Source organism: Eupeodes corollae, chromosome 1, assembly GCF_945859685.1.
Source record: "Eupeodes corollae chromosome 1, idEupCoro1.1, whole genome shotgun sequence".
In the NCBI taxonomy this organism is placed as follows: Eukaryota; Metazoa; Arthropoda; class Insecta; order Diptera; family Syrphidae; genus Eupeodes; species Eupeodes corollae.
The window spans coordinates 149166031-149184502 of record NC_079147.1 but is presented as its reverse complement, the minus strand read 5'-3'; the positions used below and the strand labels follow the sequence as shown (position 1 = coordinate 149184502).

General features: G+C 36.2%; 1 protein-coding gene across 1 annotated transcript; it reads left to right on the top strand.

Annotated features, from left to right (window-relative positions):
• Positions 1–11023: 11023 nt before the first annotated feature.
• On the top strand, positions 11024–12190 carry LOC129945573 (uncharacterized protein K02A2.6-like). The gene is made up of 2 exons (XM_056055390.1): positions 11024–11510; positions 11643–12190. The coding sequence occupies exons 1-2, from the start codon at positions 11024–11026 to the stop codon at positions 12188–12190; spliced, it is 1035 nt and encodes a 344-aa protein (XP_055911365.1).
• Positions 12191–18472: the final 6282 nt, after the last annotated feature.

Here is an 18472-nt window from a genome sequence, read left to right as displayed (position 1 = left end):
TTTTTCCAAATAAAATCATTTTGTATTCGTAAAATTTTCGATTTGACAAATTTTTTTCAGTTTTTTTTCGATTTATAAAAAAAAACGTTAATTGGATTTTTTCCAAAAATATGTTGGTTTGGTATCACGTTATATATATAGTTTTTAGTTCGTAAGATATTTTTGGCTAACCAAAATGTTCACCTTTTTTTAAACTCCTACGATAAAAAAAAACCGCCCACGCAATTTTTTTGAGAGCTCTTTCTGCATCTTTCTTCCTTTTTATCTGTATAACAAAACTTATATGAAGGCGACATCTCTTCTGGTTCTTGAGCTATGGACAACGAAAAAAGGGTCTCTAACACGTTCTAGGGATATTGAAACGTCGAGAAATGTCAAAATTTTCAATTAGACAAATCGGGACCATTACAATAACTTTCTATGGGAAGTTAAAAAATTGATAATGATATTTTTGGAAGGTAGGGACAAATTTAGAAAAAAAAGATTGGAATTGAAAAGAAATTATCAAAAAACAAGGTTAAAACTTACAATAATGGGATGCGACCCACCCTGATAACTTCCCTTCTGTTTGTCTTGCTTAAAAGGTTTGTAGGTTTTCGTGTTTTGTTAAAAAAGTTGTCAAATGAATTATTCTAAAATATTTAAACGTTAGTAACATAATATTTTTGTTAACCAGATTCTTTAGTCGATAACCATTTATTACAAATTTTAGGAGCACTTCTTAAAAGTTTTTATTTCTTATGTATACGAATTGAATGAATGAAATTAATTTGAAGTCAATACCTTCTATTGTTCACTGTTCACGTGATATATAGAACCAAATGCCCGTACTGATTTCTTGTAGATTTTATTTCCTTATGAAAAAAACGTACTGTTGATTTTCAAAATTCACTGAATGTCGAAAACAATATTTTATGTGAGATAAAATAAGTTTGAAACCAAATTTTTTTTAATTTTTGAAAAGACATTTGAGTCGAAAATCAATTTTAACGAACTTTTAGAAATGCTTTTTTTAGGTTTCTATGTTTTGTTAAAAAACTTTTTTCAAAATATTTGATCAAATGTTTAAAACAATATTTCTCATAAGATAAAACTAGATTTGAGCCAAAATCTCGATGTTTTGAAAAGATATTTAAGTCGAAAATCCATTTTTACCAACTTTTGTTAATTATTTATTTGTTTTATTAATTTTTTGTTAAAAACAGTCACTTCGATTTTTCTCAAAATGGTACTCAATTTTGACAACAATATTTTTTTTAAAAGAAATTATTTTAAAGCTAATGTCTCAAAGTTTTGAAAAGTTATTTGAATCGAAAATCAATTGTTATTAACTTTGAATATTTTTGTTAGGTTTTTATTTTTTGTAAAAAAATCTGTCAATTCGTTTTTTCTCAAAATATTTCTGAATGTTGAAAACAATATTTCTTATAAAATAAAATAAATTGGAATCCATAATCTCAAATTTTTGAAATGATATTTGAGTCAAAATTTAATTTTTACCAACTTTAAGTAATGTTTTCTTAGGTTTTTATTTTTTATAAAAAAAAAAAACAGATTTTTCTTAAAATTTTAACACACGTTAAAAACGTTATTTTTCGGTGCACAAAATTGTTTTGAAGATAAAATCATTTTTATTCATAAAATTTTCGAGGTTACAAATTTTGTGTTCAGTTTTTTTGTTTTATAAAAAAAAAACATTAATTGGATTTTTTCAAAAAATAAACTTGTTTGGCATAACGTTTCAATACATAATATAAAATTTAATTCAAGTCTTTAGCGTTTTTGGTTCGTAAAATATTTCGGGTTAACCAAAATGTTCAACTTTTTCTTGGTAAAAAAAACTACCCACGCAATTTTCTTGAGATCCCTTTTTGCATCTTTCTGCATTATTATCTGTATAACAAAACTTCAAAACTTATTTGAAGTCAATATCTCTTCTTGTTCTTGAGCTATGGACAACGAAAGAAACGTCGCGAACGTACGATTGTACCTACAAACGCACGCACAGACATCATTTTAAAATTCTTTTATTTCGACTCTAGGGACCTTGAAACGTCGAGAAATGTCAAAATTTTCATTGATAGAAAATCTAAAAACGAATATGAAAAGCTAAAAGGTACGTCATCAGCGAAATAATTAAGTGGGTTAGAAGTTTCAGGCAAAAGATCATTTATAAAAACAAGGAAGAGTGTCGGAAACAAAACGAAGCCCTGGGGCACACCAGAGCTTATTTTGTATATATAGGCATTGAACTCGTTCAACATTACTTGAAATAAACTATCTGAAAGGTAATTACTAACGCAACGAAGAAGAGCTTGATGCCAAACGCTTTTGAAATATCAATTGCAATAATCTTACTTTCTCCAAAACGATGTAAACATTTGTTCCACTGTTCGGTGAGATAAACCATGTGTACCTATTGCTACGAAAACCGTTCTGCCGGTCATTAAGAAGTCTTCGTTCCTCAAGATATTTGTTAAGCTGAACATTTATCAGCATTTCCATGAACTAGTACTCTAGCAACTGAACGAGTGCGCCAGAGCATTCGTCCCACAGAAATTTACAAAAAGATTTTTGATGGAGTTAAGTTAAATTTAATTATTATAATTTCGGCTGAGAAGCGAGAGTTTTGATTTTTTTTGTTTTTTTTTACAATTTTAATAATTTGAAACACAAAAAGTAATAATGTAGAGCATACGTGTTACATTAGAAACTATTACGGTACATTTGAGCATGTTTAAAAAATGTAAACAATTTATACCAGCCCCAAGCACCATTTATTATTTCGTGAAGACTATTGATAGGCAAAAACCTTTCTTGGAAATACAATCGTCGAATTTCTTGCAAAATTGAGCACACCGCTAGTTCTCTTCTGTTACACAGGTTACAAATATGCTGCAAATCAACTCTATGGGGGATGAAATTAAGGTTGAGAATTTCCACCCATGCTTTAAAAACTGTACATATTAAATCAGCTGAGTCTTTAACATTAAAATAGCTTTCTTCCGTAGGTATTCCGTGATTGAGTTTACTATAAATATTTCTAGAAGAAGACGATGATAATCTAATCAAGTGTTGATCCGATATTGCGTCATCTATTCTTGAGATGATAGTCGCAAAAAAATCATACCACTCATGCAGATTTCGTTTAGTTATTGAAAATGCGATGTCATGAGATAGGGCCACCTGGTTCCATTCCTTGACAGGTGATGCGTTTGCTTGCAATAGTCTAACCGATATCGACATAAATCGAGTAGGTCGGCGTGGAGTTCGACAAACGAAAGATGTGTTTAAGAAAATGTCTTTGGACCAACTCAAACTCTTCGAACGTAGTAACCCCAAATGCTTGTATCACATAACAAAACCTTGAATTTCGACAATATCGGGATCTGCAAAAAAAGTCGGCCACATTGAATTCAATGCTATATTAGCTTCACTGCTTTTTTTCTTGACGTGATTGGAAAAGTTTAAGTTATATGCAATCAGAACTCCTAGATACTTAAATTCACGTACACATTCAATCCGTTCGGTATCAAATCTCCAGGTTTTTTCAGGAGCTCTTCTACATTGTCGGTTTTCAAATATCATTGCTTTTGTTTTTTGGACGTTAAGTTTCAGATGCCATGATTGACAGTACGACTGTAATTTATTAATTTGAAGTTGCAATGAAAAAGGATTGTCGGCTAGTAATATCAAATCGTAAGCATAAAGCAAAACTTTGAAGAGAGTTCCCGCAAAGATAACGGCACCCGGTGGAATATCAGGAGAGCTCAAAATGCATTCTTGTGGAACGCCTGCCATTGTTTCGAACCACTCTGACAGTTTAGATCCAGCCCATACAGCTGCGTTTGAAGATTTCGGAAATTTGAGGTCATATAAAGCAAAGCCTGCCTGCTTACTGTGTCGAATGCAGCTTTGAAATCATCGAAACAAACATAGAGTTTTTTGGTTTTTCAATCTGATTTCTAGCTAAGCTAGTCAATGCAAATATGTGATCCATAGTGGTGAACCCAGAGCGGAAGCCAGCTTGAAATATGCTGAGAAGATTAGTTCTTTCAGCTAGATAATCTTTCATAAAGAATTCTAGCAAATATCTTTCTAAGCGAGTTGAGAATGGATATTCCCCTGCAGTTCTCAGGATGATTAGGATCTCCTTTCTTAAATATTGTGAAAATAAGGGCTTTAGTAAAATTTGAAGGAACACAAACATTCTCTTAGAGGCAGTTGAAGAATTCCAGAATGCAGGTCTTTAAGCTATTGTTCGAATTTTTGAAAAACTCTACTGGTATTCCATAGCTTCCAGGTGCTTTGTTGTTTTTCATTTTCGTGCGAGTTATTTCCAATTCACTAAACGATATTGAGCAATCCAGTTCGGAAACACACGTGTTCTTTAACGCAAAGCTGAAAGTAGGAAGATTCTCTTCAGCCGACAACAGAGTTTTAAAATGAGCTCCTAGAGTCTGAGCTTAGAGAGTTATACTTTGCCGCCACCCGCTAACTTCACGAGCCTTTTGCCAAGATCCCCTTGAATATTTACTAAGCTGATAGCTGATGTGCAAGGTTTTTGTTGTATGTAGCTTATTTTCTTAGCAGCGCAAAGCTGTCTTAAATCTTTGTTGGCTCTTAGGTACATATTTTTATAATACTCGGAATTTGTTGCTCTAAAGAGCTTTTAATATTTAAATGAGAGTTTGCATAATTTATTGCAATCGCTCTCAAACCATTTGTTTTTAGGAATAAAATGAACAAAAGTGTGGTACTAATATTGTTTTCAATTTCATCTATTGTGGCTGTTGACTGTTGTGGAAGATGATTAAAGTTGTGATTTAGAAGAGCTTTGTACCGGTCAGTTTTTTTCTGCATCCATTTAAGTTTCCGGAAACTGTCTGAAACACTTTGTTGTTCTCGTTCTTCGAAGTTTGTTTCAACAAGAAAAAAAAGTTTTATATTTGTAACCATATCCACGTCACTATCGAGGAAGCATAGCGTCAAGGTTCCTGAAGAAGTCGTTGAGACCGTCCCAGTTCTCAAATTGTCAAACTGTTCCCGTAGGGGTATTCTCTGGGTTTTTTGTTTTTTAGAATGATAAATTTGTAGATATGCCTGATTTGCCTAGAGGCGACAATACACTGATCGCATAGTTATTAGCATCAGAGGTAAGAAAAAAGTCTAGAGTGTTGGCGGACTGACATGCAACGTCAGGATTCCGAATTGGCTCGTCAACTAATTGAGGTCAGGTGGTTGAACTCAACGAAAACCTCGACATACCTTCCTTCAAAAGCAGGACAATAATTTTTAACACGAGAATGTTTACTACCACCAGATCGGTGAATCGAGGCACTCCCAAAGGTGGAGTCCTTTCTCCTCTTTTATGGAACATGGTAGTAAACGACCTACTTACAGCATTGGAAGCAGGGGGTTTCAAGGTGATTGCCTATGCGATATCCGTATCTTGGAACAACCTCCAAGTTCTCTCGGAACTCCTAGAAAATGCCCTAAACAGGCTAACTAAATGGAAGCAATGTAGATTCGACGTCAACCCACACAAAACAGAATTAATACTCTTTTCGAGAAGATATAAAATTCCTCTGATTAGCCCACCCAAGATTAGAGGAATACCATTAAGCTTTTCCGATCAAGCTAAATATTTGGGCGTCATTTTAGATAAAAAACTAAATTGGAAGGCAAATATTGATGAAAGACTCAAAAAGGCTACTTTAGCGCTTTTTACTTGTAAAAAGGCTCATTTATGAAGCTGTCGTATGGTGGACCGCACTGGAAAAGATGGTAAATCTAAATAAGCTCATCAAAGTCCAGCCGTCAGCAGGTATGTGCATCACAGGAGCACTTCACTCAACACCAACCGCAGCACTGGAAGTGCTTTTAAACCTAACACCACTTGATATCTTCTCTAAATAGGTGGCTGCCAACTCATGTGTAAGGCTTAGAGCCACCTCTCAATGGACATGAAACAATACTGGGCATACTACTATTCTAGACAATTTCAGATCTAGCCCAGATCGCTTAGACTATACCACCCTAAAAATGGTATTTGGTAAAAGCTCCCATGTGTCCATCCCTTCAAGATCCTCCTGGGAAGAAGAGAGACCCTTGGAAGACGATGCGGTACACTTCTATACTGACGGTTCAAAAACCGATCACGGAGTTGGAAGTGGTATTTTTTCAGAACAATGAATCTTAGTCTATCCTTAAGACTTCCCAATCAATATAGTGTATTCCAGGCAGAAGTAATGGTGATTAAAGAAGCACTATCCTGGTTCAAAGAACACGTTATATCTTGTAAGGATATATGAATCTTCTCAGACAGCCAAGCCGCTCTTAAATCTCTTGCGTCTGTCTCCACAAACGCTCAAACAGTCCACGATTGTCGATCATCTCTGAATGAGATGACGGAACAGTTTAACATTCACCTCATTTGGGTGCCGGGCCACAGAGACATTCCGGTAAATTGCAAAGCCGATGAGCTCGCCAAAAACGGAACACTTCTGCCTCATGTTAGACAAAAACATAACAAAGGAACACCACTTGCTACATGCAAATATCTTCTCAAGCAATATGCTCTAGAAACAACAAATGCTAGATGGTCACAGAGTACCACCTGCCTAGCAACCAAGCAAATATGGCCAAGTATTGACTTAAAACGGTCAAAAGGCTTGATATCACTGAGCAGACAAAGTATAAGCTCTACAATTGAAGTAATAACGGGACACTGCCTCATAGGAAGACATGTTCTGAGGCTAGGGGTCTACACAAATGACTTCTGTAGAAGCTGCATGGACGAGGAGGAAGAGGAAACGGTCCGACACCTTCTATGTACATGTCCAGCACTCTCCATTAGAAGGAATTACTTTCTCGATAATCCCTTCTTCGATAGCACCAGTGAACGATTGACACAAAACGTCTCTCTAACTTTATTAAAAGAACAAAATGGTTTGTTTAAATTCATTACTCTCCCATGAGTAACCTCAGTAGTGGTATCACAATGGACCCTTGAGGTCTACGTGCATCAATGACATCTGGACAGCCACTCCAACCTAATCGTCCGTGACAACAATCTTACTGCGCCCGAAATGAGATGCAATCCTCTGGATAGAGGCGGATAGCGTATCGAATTCATTGGAAGTCCACTTACTATCCAGACTTTAGCTGCTTTTTTTTGACCAAGTTCCAAAATGCGCTTGCGGTAGCTTCCTCGAAAAATAGGGCTCTCAATAAGAGGTTTAATAGTGAAAGGAGATATATGGGCAGCTTTCATATTCGAAGCTGTCATCTTTCACGATTTGACAGTTTAACCCTGCAGTTGTCGCTCACCAAAATGAGATCTTGAAATCAAACACCTTTAGACTTGTTTTTGTGAGTGACATGTGAATGATAAGGTGTGTGTCAATGATCTAGAATCGATTCAAGACGTTTGCATACCTAGTTATATTTTTACAAAGAATTTCAGAATAGTAAAGCAAAATCAGCTCCCAACCATCTCGTTTTTCCGTAACATGCATTTTCAATTTAAGTGTGGAGTATGTGAAATATTGTACATTTCTAACTCAAAAGTGATGTGTTTTGTAAAAAAAAAACACAAAGGACATGTAATAAGCGCAAATCTAAATGTTGTTTTGTATACCTACCCTAATATCCATACACATTTTACATTTATATGAAACAAACATATTTAGGACCATTAAAACTCCTTACATTGTACGCATCGTTGAAATAACCGCAGGCTTTTTCATATTATTTGTAAATGAAGGAACATAATTTGTTCGAACTGCTACGCCACAGCCACCACCACAAGCAACGTGATTAACATAATGTCCTTATTATTACTAGGCTCGGGATTCACCATTCATATAACCAGAGTGTTATGTGGTTTGTATGTACATCCTGACGTGATAGCTTGGTAAAGGTAGGTAGAAGTTTGAAGGCCCCCATTAACAGAATAGAAAACGTTCGACGGCGCCGCCGTGAATCAAAGTTTTAATATTATTATTTCGACGGCATACTTTGGTCTTCAGTGGTGACATCGTGATGGGTTGAATATATTGCAGAGGAGATATGCTTCATCAAACTGGAGATATAATAAATCAAATAAATCTGCATAATTTATAAAATGTTGCAAAACCATTAAGTCAACATCGGTAAAGAATTATATCTGGCCGTGGATGTGGACATGCAATTTTCGAATCCACAATAAATTACAATCCTTGTTGTATATTTCATAATAAACTATGACATGCATACATCCATTTTAATTTCGATATTGAAAAAGAACAATAAAATGTATAGCATATTTTTTTGGCGTCAAAACGCTAAATCCCAAAATTTAAGACGGAAGAAAAAAAGATTCTGGGATGCTGCCTAACTTGCCATTCGTTTTTCAGATTACCTCTATCCAAATCATAATTTGCCCAACGATAATTATCGCGACAAATAGTTTTTTTTTTGTTGACATACATTTTTATATTTGTTTTTTTTTTTTTTTTTTTTAACAAGTGTTGTGTGGAAAAATCGCACATTAGATTCTTAGTTTATTTGATTCTTTTATTTTGTTACATTAAAGTCTAATGATCCATGGCTTTAGTCGTTTTATACACTTTTTGGGTGTAAATTCAGTGGAAGAGTTATTAATATGCTTATTGAGAGTATTGATAAACACTCAATAAGAAACAGATGAATTATTTTCAAAATAAAAAGACTATTTTTGAGCTTTATGAAATCAACTTTGGTAACCTTCTTAGAGGACCTGGAAATGTAAACCAACACACCTTTTATAGAATGATCAGTTGTTCTAGAATCAAATACACATTTTTACAAGCTTCAACATAGGTATTCGATACTTGCCCAATAAGTTTGTTCATTAACAAGCTAAAATTCCTCGATAAACGTGGATACATTGAACATATGAAGTCTGTAGACACAAAATATGACATAAGTCTTTTGACTACGACTTAAAGTTACTTTAAGAATATCTGCACTAGAGAACAATCAATACGTATATACTACCTGCCACATAACCTTTACTAGTGTTAGCGAACAGCAGCTGAAACAGAAGAATCACCAATTAGGACCTACCGGGTAAGTCGGCCACTAAGGGCAATTTTGTAATAAATAAATAAATGGATTGTTGTATTTTTATATAAAAATTACTGAATATCGAAAACAATATTTTCTGTGAAATAAAATAAGTTTGAAGCCAATATTTTTAATTTTTGAAAAGCTCTTTGAGTCTGTAACAATACCATATCATACTATGTACTTATCATCCGTCGTTGACTTATCATTTATCTCGTATCACATGGTGTCAGAAGTTCGGCGTTTTAACCAAATAGTAATTGATTCGCGATAATGGCTACTAATAAAACATATAACACGTTTACACGAATTACATAGAAAAAAAACGAGAAAACGAGGAAGCTGATAAATAACCAAGAAGCAAATGAATTTTACTGTCGAAGGTGTGGAACTACTCACTCACGAGAAAACTGCCCAGCATTCAACAAAGTTTGCAACAAGTGTAGAAAAAAGGGTCACCTAGCCACGGTCTGCAAAACGAAAACAAAAAAACGAGACAGAAAAGTGCATGAAATTAAAAACGAAACAACAAGTGATAGCGAAGATAGTGATAACAATAGTTTACTAGTACTATCAGTTGACACAAACAAAGATAACAAGAATAATTACATGGAAGAAATAATGATCGAAAACAAAAAAGTAAATGTTAAACTAGATACGGGTGCTCAGTGCAATGTAATGTAGAAGAACTTAAAATTGACGAAAATATGTTCGAAGGGTTAGGTTGCATTAAAAAATTTGTTTACGACATTGATTTAGTCGAAAATCCAGTCTTTGAGAATTATGCCCCCCGAAAAATACCACACGCATTACAAGACGATGTAAAAAAAGAGATCGAGAGAATGATTCAATTGGGTGTCATAGAGAAAACAGAAGGTGCTACTCCAACAACCTTACCTATGGTAATTGTACGCAAGAAAGGGAAAATAAGAATTTGCCTCGACCCTACCGATGCGATGTAAACAAAAATATTGTAAGAAGATTTCATCCTCTTAAATCCATGGATGAGATTGCAGCAAAGGTTCAAAACTCCAAGTTTTTCACAATTTTCGATTGTAAACATGGTTTTTGGCAAATCAGAGTAACAGATCGAACGAAAGGTTGTCTGACTATGGCTACACCTTGGGGTAGAGTGTCGTTCTTACGTGTTCCGTTTGGTCTTGCTTCCGCCCCAGAAATCTACCAAAAACTCATGACTGATTTATTAGAAGGCTGTGAAAATACAGAGGTTTCGATGGATGACGTTTTAATTCATGCTCCTGATGTCAAAGCATTAAATGTGCTTACAAAGAAAGTGCTTAAAAAGCTTGATGAAGCAGGAATAAAATTAAATAAACAAAAATGCATATTTGCTACTACAAAAGCACGCTTTTTAGGCCACATCATCACATCAGATGGAATTGCAGCAGATCCCGAAAAGATTGAGTCAATAAAAAACTTAAAGCAACCGACAAATAAAACCGAACTTCAAAGATTATTAGGTATGGCAACTTACTTAGGTAAGTTTATTCATAATTTATCCGAAATTACAAATCCAATGCGACAACTTCTTAAAAAAGACACTCAATGGCAGTGGAGTGCAGAACAAGAAGAATCCTTCAATAAAATTAAGTCGTCTTTGTCAAAAACACCACTATTACTATATTATGATCCGAATCTTCCAGTAAAGCTTCAAGTAGATGCCAGCCAGTCGAGTGCAGGTGCCGTATTGCTACAAGATAACCAGCCAGTGGCGTATACATCGAAAGCACTAACAGAAAGACAGAAATTAGCTCCTCAGATCGAAAAAGAAGCGCTTGCGATCAAATTTGCATGTGAAAAGTTCCATGACCTAATATTCGGAAAGCCTCTTACAATCGAAAGTGACCATAAACCTCTGGAAACGATTTTTTAGAAGCCTATACACAGCGCTCCCATGCGTTTACAAAAAATCATGCTCCAAGTTCTTCAGTATCAACCAAATGTAATTTATTTGAAAGGCAAAGATATACCTGTCGCAGACACACTCAGCCGTGACTGTCACAACCCAAAAAATACAGAAAAAGATGACGAGCTAGAAGTGCATGAAATTCTACAATTAACAGATATAACAAAAAAACGACTACAAGAAGCAACAAAGAATGAAAAAAAAAAAAATCTACAAAATGTTTTGCAATACGTAAATTCTGAGTGGCCTGATACAATTCAATACGTTCCGAACGAGATTAAAAATTATTGGACGTTTCGAGAATCGCTCAGCAGCAATGATGGTCTACTTTTCAAAGGATCCAAAGTCGTCGTTCCAGATGACATGAAGAAGGAGATGATGCATAAAGTCCACCAAGCTCATTTTGGCATTGATCGGACACTCAACAGTGCACGCGAACAACTTTTTTGGATCAAGATGACGACCGAAATCACGAAATACGTTGAATCCTGCAGTATTTGTCAAAGCCAACAACGTTCTCAACCGAAAGAGCCAATTATTATCAAAAAGATTCCTTAGCTGCCCTGGGAGATAATTGCAGTAGATATATTTTATTTTAAAACTAATGAATATCTTCTCGTTGCAGATAGCTATTCCGGTTACTTTGATTTTGTTAAGTTAAAGCAATCATCCAGCGCAGAAGTCATACTCCAACTCAAAAAGATGTTTGCCGTCCATGGGATACCGTTTATCTTGGAATCGGACAATGGTCCCCAATTTTCCTCCAAAGAGTTTAAAGCATTTGCCAAAAAATGGGACTTTACTCATCAGACCTCAAGCCTGAGGTATCCAAAATCCAACGGTTTTGCCGAGAGGTTCGTCCAGGTGGCAAAATCCCTACTTAAAAAGTGCCACAAAGACCAGTCAGACGTTTATCTTGCTCTACTCAACTACCGCAACACACCTCGAAGCAACGATTTGTTATCGCCCAATCAACGCTTGATGAGCCGAAGAACCAGAAAAAATATACCATCCAGTGAACAATCGCTTAAACCTAAGGTTGTACAAAACGTACAACACAACCTCATTGAAGCCCGGAACAGAAGCAAGTTCTATGCTGATAAAGGAAGTCACCAAAAACAACCCTTGCAACCCGGTGAAAAAATCCGCATTCAACAACCTAATCGAAACTGAATCTCTGGCACTGTTGTTAAACCAGCTAACACACCACGTTCGTATATGGTACAAACAGGGTCTAAACCATATGTCACCAGGTCTGGAAGAACAGTTAAACCTGTTTTAAGATACAATCCATGCAACAAAATTTGATTTCTTTTAATTTTGTTTATAAAACTTGAATTTCATATTATTTTCTCTTTGTTAACCTTTATATTTTGAATGTGGCATCGACCTGCTGGCTACTGAAAAGCCATCGCATCCAAGAAGCGGCACCAGACTGAAAATTACGGACAAAGTGGGTAATCACCCTCGAAACTGCTGACAGACAGTCGAGTACGACAGTGATCACTGCGGACTGGCTGCCGTAAAGCAGATTCCGAACGAACGCGTGGAGTTGGAGGAATACTTTGCAACCACTCTTACAATTACAGTAAGATGCACTGGACTCGATTCACCAACGCCCTAGCGAAAGAACTTCGTTCGAGTGACATAGCCCCTCCAAACAACAGAAACCTGTAAATACAGAAATTGACCAACATTTACAACAGATGGACGAAACAATAAAACGAACGATGGAACGGACAATACCAAAGTACAAACAAAGGGACCAAATGGACGCTTACAGAAACGCGACTATTGGAGCACTAAGTATGCAAAAGAGTGGCCTACAGACCCATACGACTTAAAGGCTAAGACACTGAAGTCGACAATAAAAAATATCAACCTGTTGATTAAGGAGAACTACAGGTTATCAATTAACAAGTACTGGGATCACAAGTCAGTTAATTCCGGTGAGCCTAGTATGTTCCCCAAAATCAACAAGTTATTCAGGAAAAAAACGATAATGACCTTCCGTGTCTGAAAATCCAAAGAACTGAAGAGAACAGAGACATGACAGCGCAAATAGATCCAGAAGAAGCCATCTTCGCCGATGACTTTTATATAGTTGAGGATCTGAAGGAAAAACTGGAGGCAGTGGGAGCTGTTCCGGACTCCGTTGGCTAAGGCCACGAGGGATACGTGCAAGATTTGGTGTAAGATGGTCATCGTTGATCTTCACGGGCAGAGATTAACGAGCAAAAGTGTAGTGAAGTACCTCGGTATCTGGTTAGGTCAGTATTTATATATTTATATCGAATAGCCCAATATTCTTTCGTGCATTACTATTCCAATACAACGGGGCTCGAATCAACAGAATTGACAATTTAGTGATAAAACTCGTTCAAGGTCACATTGCAAGAGCTATGTCTTCGACCAACAATTTAATTTTCGGGGCGTACGACGAGTATTTAGAGAGTGCACGCTTGAGCGGCTTCATTTCAACAGAGGCATTTCTCTTTTTAGATAGATGCGGTCTGATACAGGATACATTGACAGTTCCGCTCATCGTAGATAGGCTGAGACAGAGCAGAGCTCTTTCGGTTCAGTAGGACTGTGTCCGAACGGGGCCAAACTGATAGGGTGAAGCAGGAGAACCCGATTTGTTTATACTGGGTTGTCCGGATGGGGTCTTAAGCCTTGAGAGTTATAAGGCCCTGGTTCTTCATGGACTGTTGCGCAACCTAATTTATTTTATTATTATGCTTCTTCGTTGAGTGATCGGAGAATATGAGACAAATAACGAATTTAGTATAGGTAGGTGTAGGTGGCTTACGCTATTTCTCACCACTTTACTTTGCAGTTTCTTAACGAAACGTTTTTTTAAATTTTCTCATCAGAAACTTAAGTGACAGTGCACTTTGGGAAAATTGTTGTGCTTTGACTTTTGCACTATTTTGACAGAGCAGTCAAAAAATGCATCGAACTTTTCTTTTTTCTATTTGTACCTATATTAGGAACTTTTCTAGTTACTTTCAATTAATGCAGTTTCCATGAATTAATAATTATTTTTGCCCAACAAAATTTGTAGTTTAATCCATTAATTAGTACGATAATCTACAATATAGCTGACCTTGGCCATCACATTCAATTCTTTGACTCTCAAAAATAATTTCAACTTTTGTTACAATTTTGAAAAGAAACCTAAACAAAAAACGTCTTTTTTCACCTTTTTTCCCTTAAGTAAACAAATCGTTTTATAAAAAAATCGCTTTCAATTCATGGTCGTAATTGAAAGTAAGAAATTGCAACGAAGCATTCAACTGCATTCAAAGTGTTTAACAATGGTCCTTAGTCCTCACATTTAATTGTAGTTTATATACTCTAAGGATCTGCAAGCTAAAAGAAATATGAAGTAAAGTGAAATTCATGCTTTACTATTTCTTATTATATTTATGTACATATATCAACTCAAAAAACCAAAAACTGAAGTGATTAAAGGAATCCATTGTTTAATTACAAACAATAAATTTATTGAAAAACCTTTGAATACGTTGAGATCTATAATTTTTTAAATAGGAGTAAAATGTCTGGAATTAATTGGAGTGTTTATTTATATAATAGCAATTTATATCAGAACGTATTTATATATTTAAATCTAACTGTTTTTTTTTTTAAGGTAAAGAACTTAAAGTTTGAAAAATTGCTCTACAAACCTAGTAAATCCGGAACTGTCATATTACTGACAAATGCAAATATGTAAAAGAAGAAACATTTCTGATTTGATAACTTTAACTTATTTTTTGTGTTTTTAAATTCAATCAAATCGAATTTAAGACAGAATTTGAGTGATTTATATTTGTATATAAATAATGAACGATTTATTTGATTTTGAATTGTTGTGTCTTTACCGAGCAGCTGATTGTCAAACGTCAAAATCATTCTCCACTAACTTTGTAACGAAAATGTATACACTATGTCAGATGGGAAATTTCAATTACTTTTGTTTTTGTAGTAAGCCAATCAGAATCCCTTGAATACGTAGCCTGTAACTTAATGAATGACTCCAATATGTTATGTGGCGGTCTTTTTGTCAGCTGGCAAGCGATTTATTTGGCCAGTTTATATTTCTCAAATTTCTGAGAATTTTCTTTGACAGATTGACAGAGCATTAGAATGAAATATAAATAAACACAATTCCTTAAATATTCTTACCTGGCCATCAAATCAGCTTTGCATTGCTTTTCTTCCTATGCGATAGAGAATTGTTGACATCGGATCGTGAAAATTCTCTTTACAAATTTCTGACTGCAAAAGTGAAACATTTTTATGAGAAATTGTACTTTTATTTCCCAGAATACGGAAATATCTGAGATGGAACTTTATAATAATAAATGTCATAACATTCTTTAAAAAAAAAGCTTGCTAAAGTTTAGAACTACGAGGTTAAATTGAAGTTGTAGATTTTAACAAAGAACTCGATGGTCAAACGTCAGAACGAAGTTATTTTTTGAATGTCTAAAAAAACGTCAGCGGCACTTTCCGACCGCTGTAAGGTCTGTACAGCGACGTAGACTTAGCCAGAAGGGTAAAAGTCTAACGGCTAAGATGGCTGGATCACGTAGAGCGCATGGAAACCAATGTCAAGTCCGAGCTATTTGCTGCCATTATTTTCACCATAGAGGAAAAATATGAGATGAAAATATATTTCGTCTATAGTTTTCACATCGACGAATGTATATTTTAAATCAGCTTCAATAATGAAATCCGGATGGAATAAGTCCTATTTTTCGGCAAGCATACAAGGATGTGGAACGTGCAGTATTTTGGTCCAAGCGCGTAAGTTCCCGTTTATAAAGAACATCATTCCATTTTAATTTAGATTCCTAATCGTATTCTTCATAGAAACCGAGCGCAGTATCCGCGAAAAATCCATATCACCTACCAGAGGAGGTGGCCATGGCCATGGAAACTGCCTGCTCCCTCACCACAGTGCGGGGAAAGAAGAAACCATATTGGTGGGCTGCTGAACTAGATATACTCAGGAGAGGTTGTAGAAGGCTTTTTAATCGAGCAAAAAATGACTAGACATCCCCAAGATTGGGATTCCTATAAAGAATCCCTCAAAAGGTATAAACTAGAATTGAGAATAGCCAAAAGATCCTCATGGAGATCCTTCTGTAACTCAATAGAAGAATCCGCGGAGGCATCAAGGATAAGGAAGATTCTCTCGACAAATCCAACCATGCCTAGTTGTCTTAAAAACTCAGATGGTACATGGACTAACTCTTGCGAAGAAACGCTAAGCCTGCTATTAGACACCCACTTCCCAGATATCTCCCAATCCGTTAATACAACATACAGTCCTGGGTCGGGTATTAACTTAATTTTTCCTCAAGGTCTGGTTACAAAAGAAAAATTGACATGGGCTCTGAATAGTTTCAAACCTTACAAATCTCCAGGTCCAGATCAAATCATACCAGCTGAGCTACAATATACCATTGATATAACTTCGCCCATTATTGAGATGATCTTTAAAAGTTGTATAAATCTGGTCTATATACCTGAGCGCTGGAGAGATGTAAAGGTAGTTTTCATTCCCAAGGCGGGCAAAAGCTCGCATGTCAACCCTAAGGACCTAAGGACCTAAGACCTATTAGCCTATCATCTTTCATTCTCAAAACTCTGGAACGATTGATCGATATCCATATACGTTATAACATTGAGAAGAGACTATCAATGTCTCAGCATGCTTACTGCAAAGGGAAATCAGTAGAAACAGCCTTTCACACTCTGGTAAGAACTATCGAATACTCCCTAGAGAAAAAGGAATACACTATAGTGGCCTTCTTGGATATTGAGGGCGCTTTCAACAACGTTGACACATCCGCAATCTGTGAGTTGATTAATCTAATGCTAAAAAGCAGGATCATCAACTCTAGTTTGGGAGATTTTTGCACAAAAAGGTCTGTCAGTAGAGGCACTCCGCAAAGTGGTGTTCTGTCCGCTCTCCTGTGGAACATAGTGGTTAACCAACTACATACTAATATCCCTTGAGAGGGATGGCTACAGAGTGGTTGCGTATGCCGATGATGTTGCTATGTCACAGGGGAACATCCTAATACACTGAGAGACCTCCTCCAAAATGCACTCAATATGCTCACTAGATGGGCTGATAACTGCGGACTTAGTATTAATATTCAAAACACAGACCTTGTCCTTTTCACACGGAAATACAAGATCCCAGTAATTGTACCTCCTTCAATAAAAGGTATACCACTAATTTTTACCAATGAAGCCAAATACCTTGGTCTGATATTGGACAAAAAATTAAGTTGGAAATCAAATATACAGGAAAGAGTTAAAAAAGCTACAGTAGCTCTTTTCCTTTGCAAGAAAGCTATAGGAAGCAAATGGGGTTTTCAACCTCGCATAACCTACTGGCTATACACATCGGTCATCCGACCAATACTTATGTCACATACTGCGACATACTCAGCAGTGTTCAGGGCACTGCATGTCTCTGCATAAGCGGGGCATTGAGAACCACACCCTCAGCAGCGTTAGACACTCTCCTCCATCTGACACCCTTCGACATCTTCAGTAAACAAGTGGCAGCGAGTACAGCGCTAAGACTCGACGCCTCATCTCAATGGACCAACAACAATGTGGGGCACTCCATCATTTTGAACCTCTACGTTATACCTAAACCCCTATTTGGAAAAAACTTCCAGGTATCCATTCCATCCAGAGATGAATGGGAAGACAAAAAACTCCTGGATAACAAAAGTATTCATTTTTATACAGATGGATCCAAGACAAATGAGGGAGTTGGTAGTTGTGTGTACTCAGAAAAGCTTAATCTAAGCATCTCATTCCGCCTCCCTAATCATTGTAGCGTCTTTCAAGCGGAAATTTTAGCGATCAAAGAGGTTCTCTCCTGGCTAAGAGAAAACGTGATATCAACTTCTGATATTACAGGACACTGTCTTATAGGCAGACACGCAATACGAATTGGCGTAGTCTCAAATGACTCCTGTAAGAGCTGCATGGACGAAGAAGAAGAGGAAACAATCTCTCATCTCTTATGCACTTGCCCTGCTCTTTCACTCAGACGCAAACTTCATCTGGGGGACTACTCTTTTGATAATCCTAGTGAACTAGCTAAAAAGGATATCAAATATCTTCTTCGCTTTATAAAAAGCTCAAAATGGTTCGACTAGTTAGAAGTAATTCTCTAGATTCATGTGGTCACAACGGGCCTTTCTCTTGGCCTAAGTGTGTGGATTCTAAATCCGCAGCCACATTAACCTAACCTAACCTAACCAGAGGAGAATCACGAAGTTCAAGGAACTAGTAGTGCTGGTGCTGGTGGAAGCTTAGATGATCACCGCTAATATTATGAAATTTGCATGCGCCACGAAGACCTGAGTGATGTAAGCTAAATGGATTCCAAAAAGCATGTCTATCAAGCGACCA

Coding starts and splice junctions, on each gene's coding strand:
- LOC129945573 (XM_056055390.1), top strand. CDS start 11,024: ATGCTCCAAGTTCTTCAGTATCAACCAAATGTAATTTATTTGAAAGGC. Junction 11,511..11,642: donor GAAATACGTTGAATCCTGCA/GTATTTGTCAAA, acceptor TTCTCGTTGCAG/ATAGCTATTCCGGTTACTTT.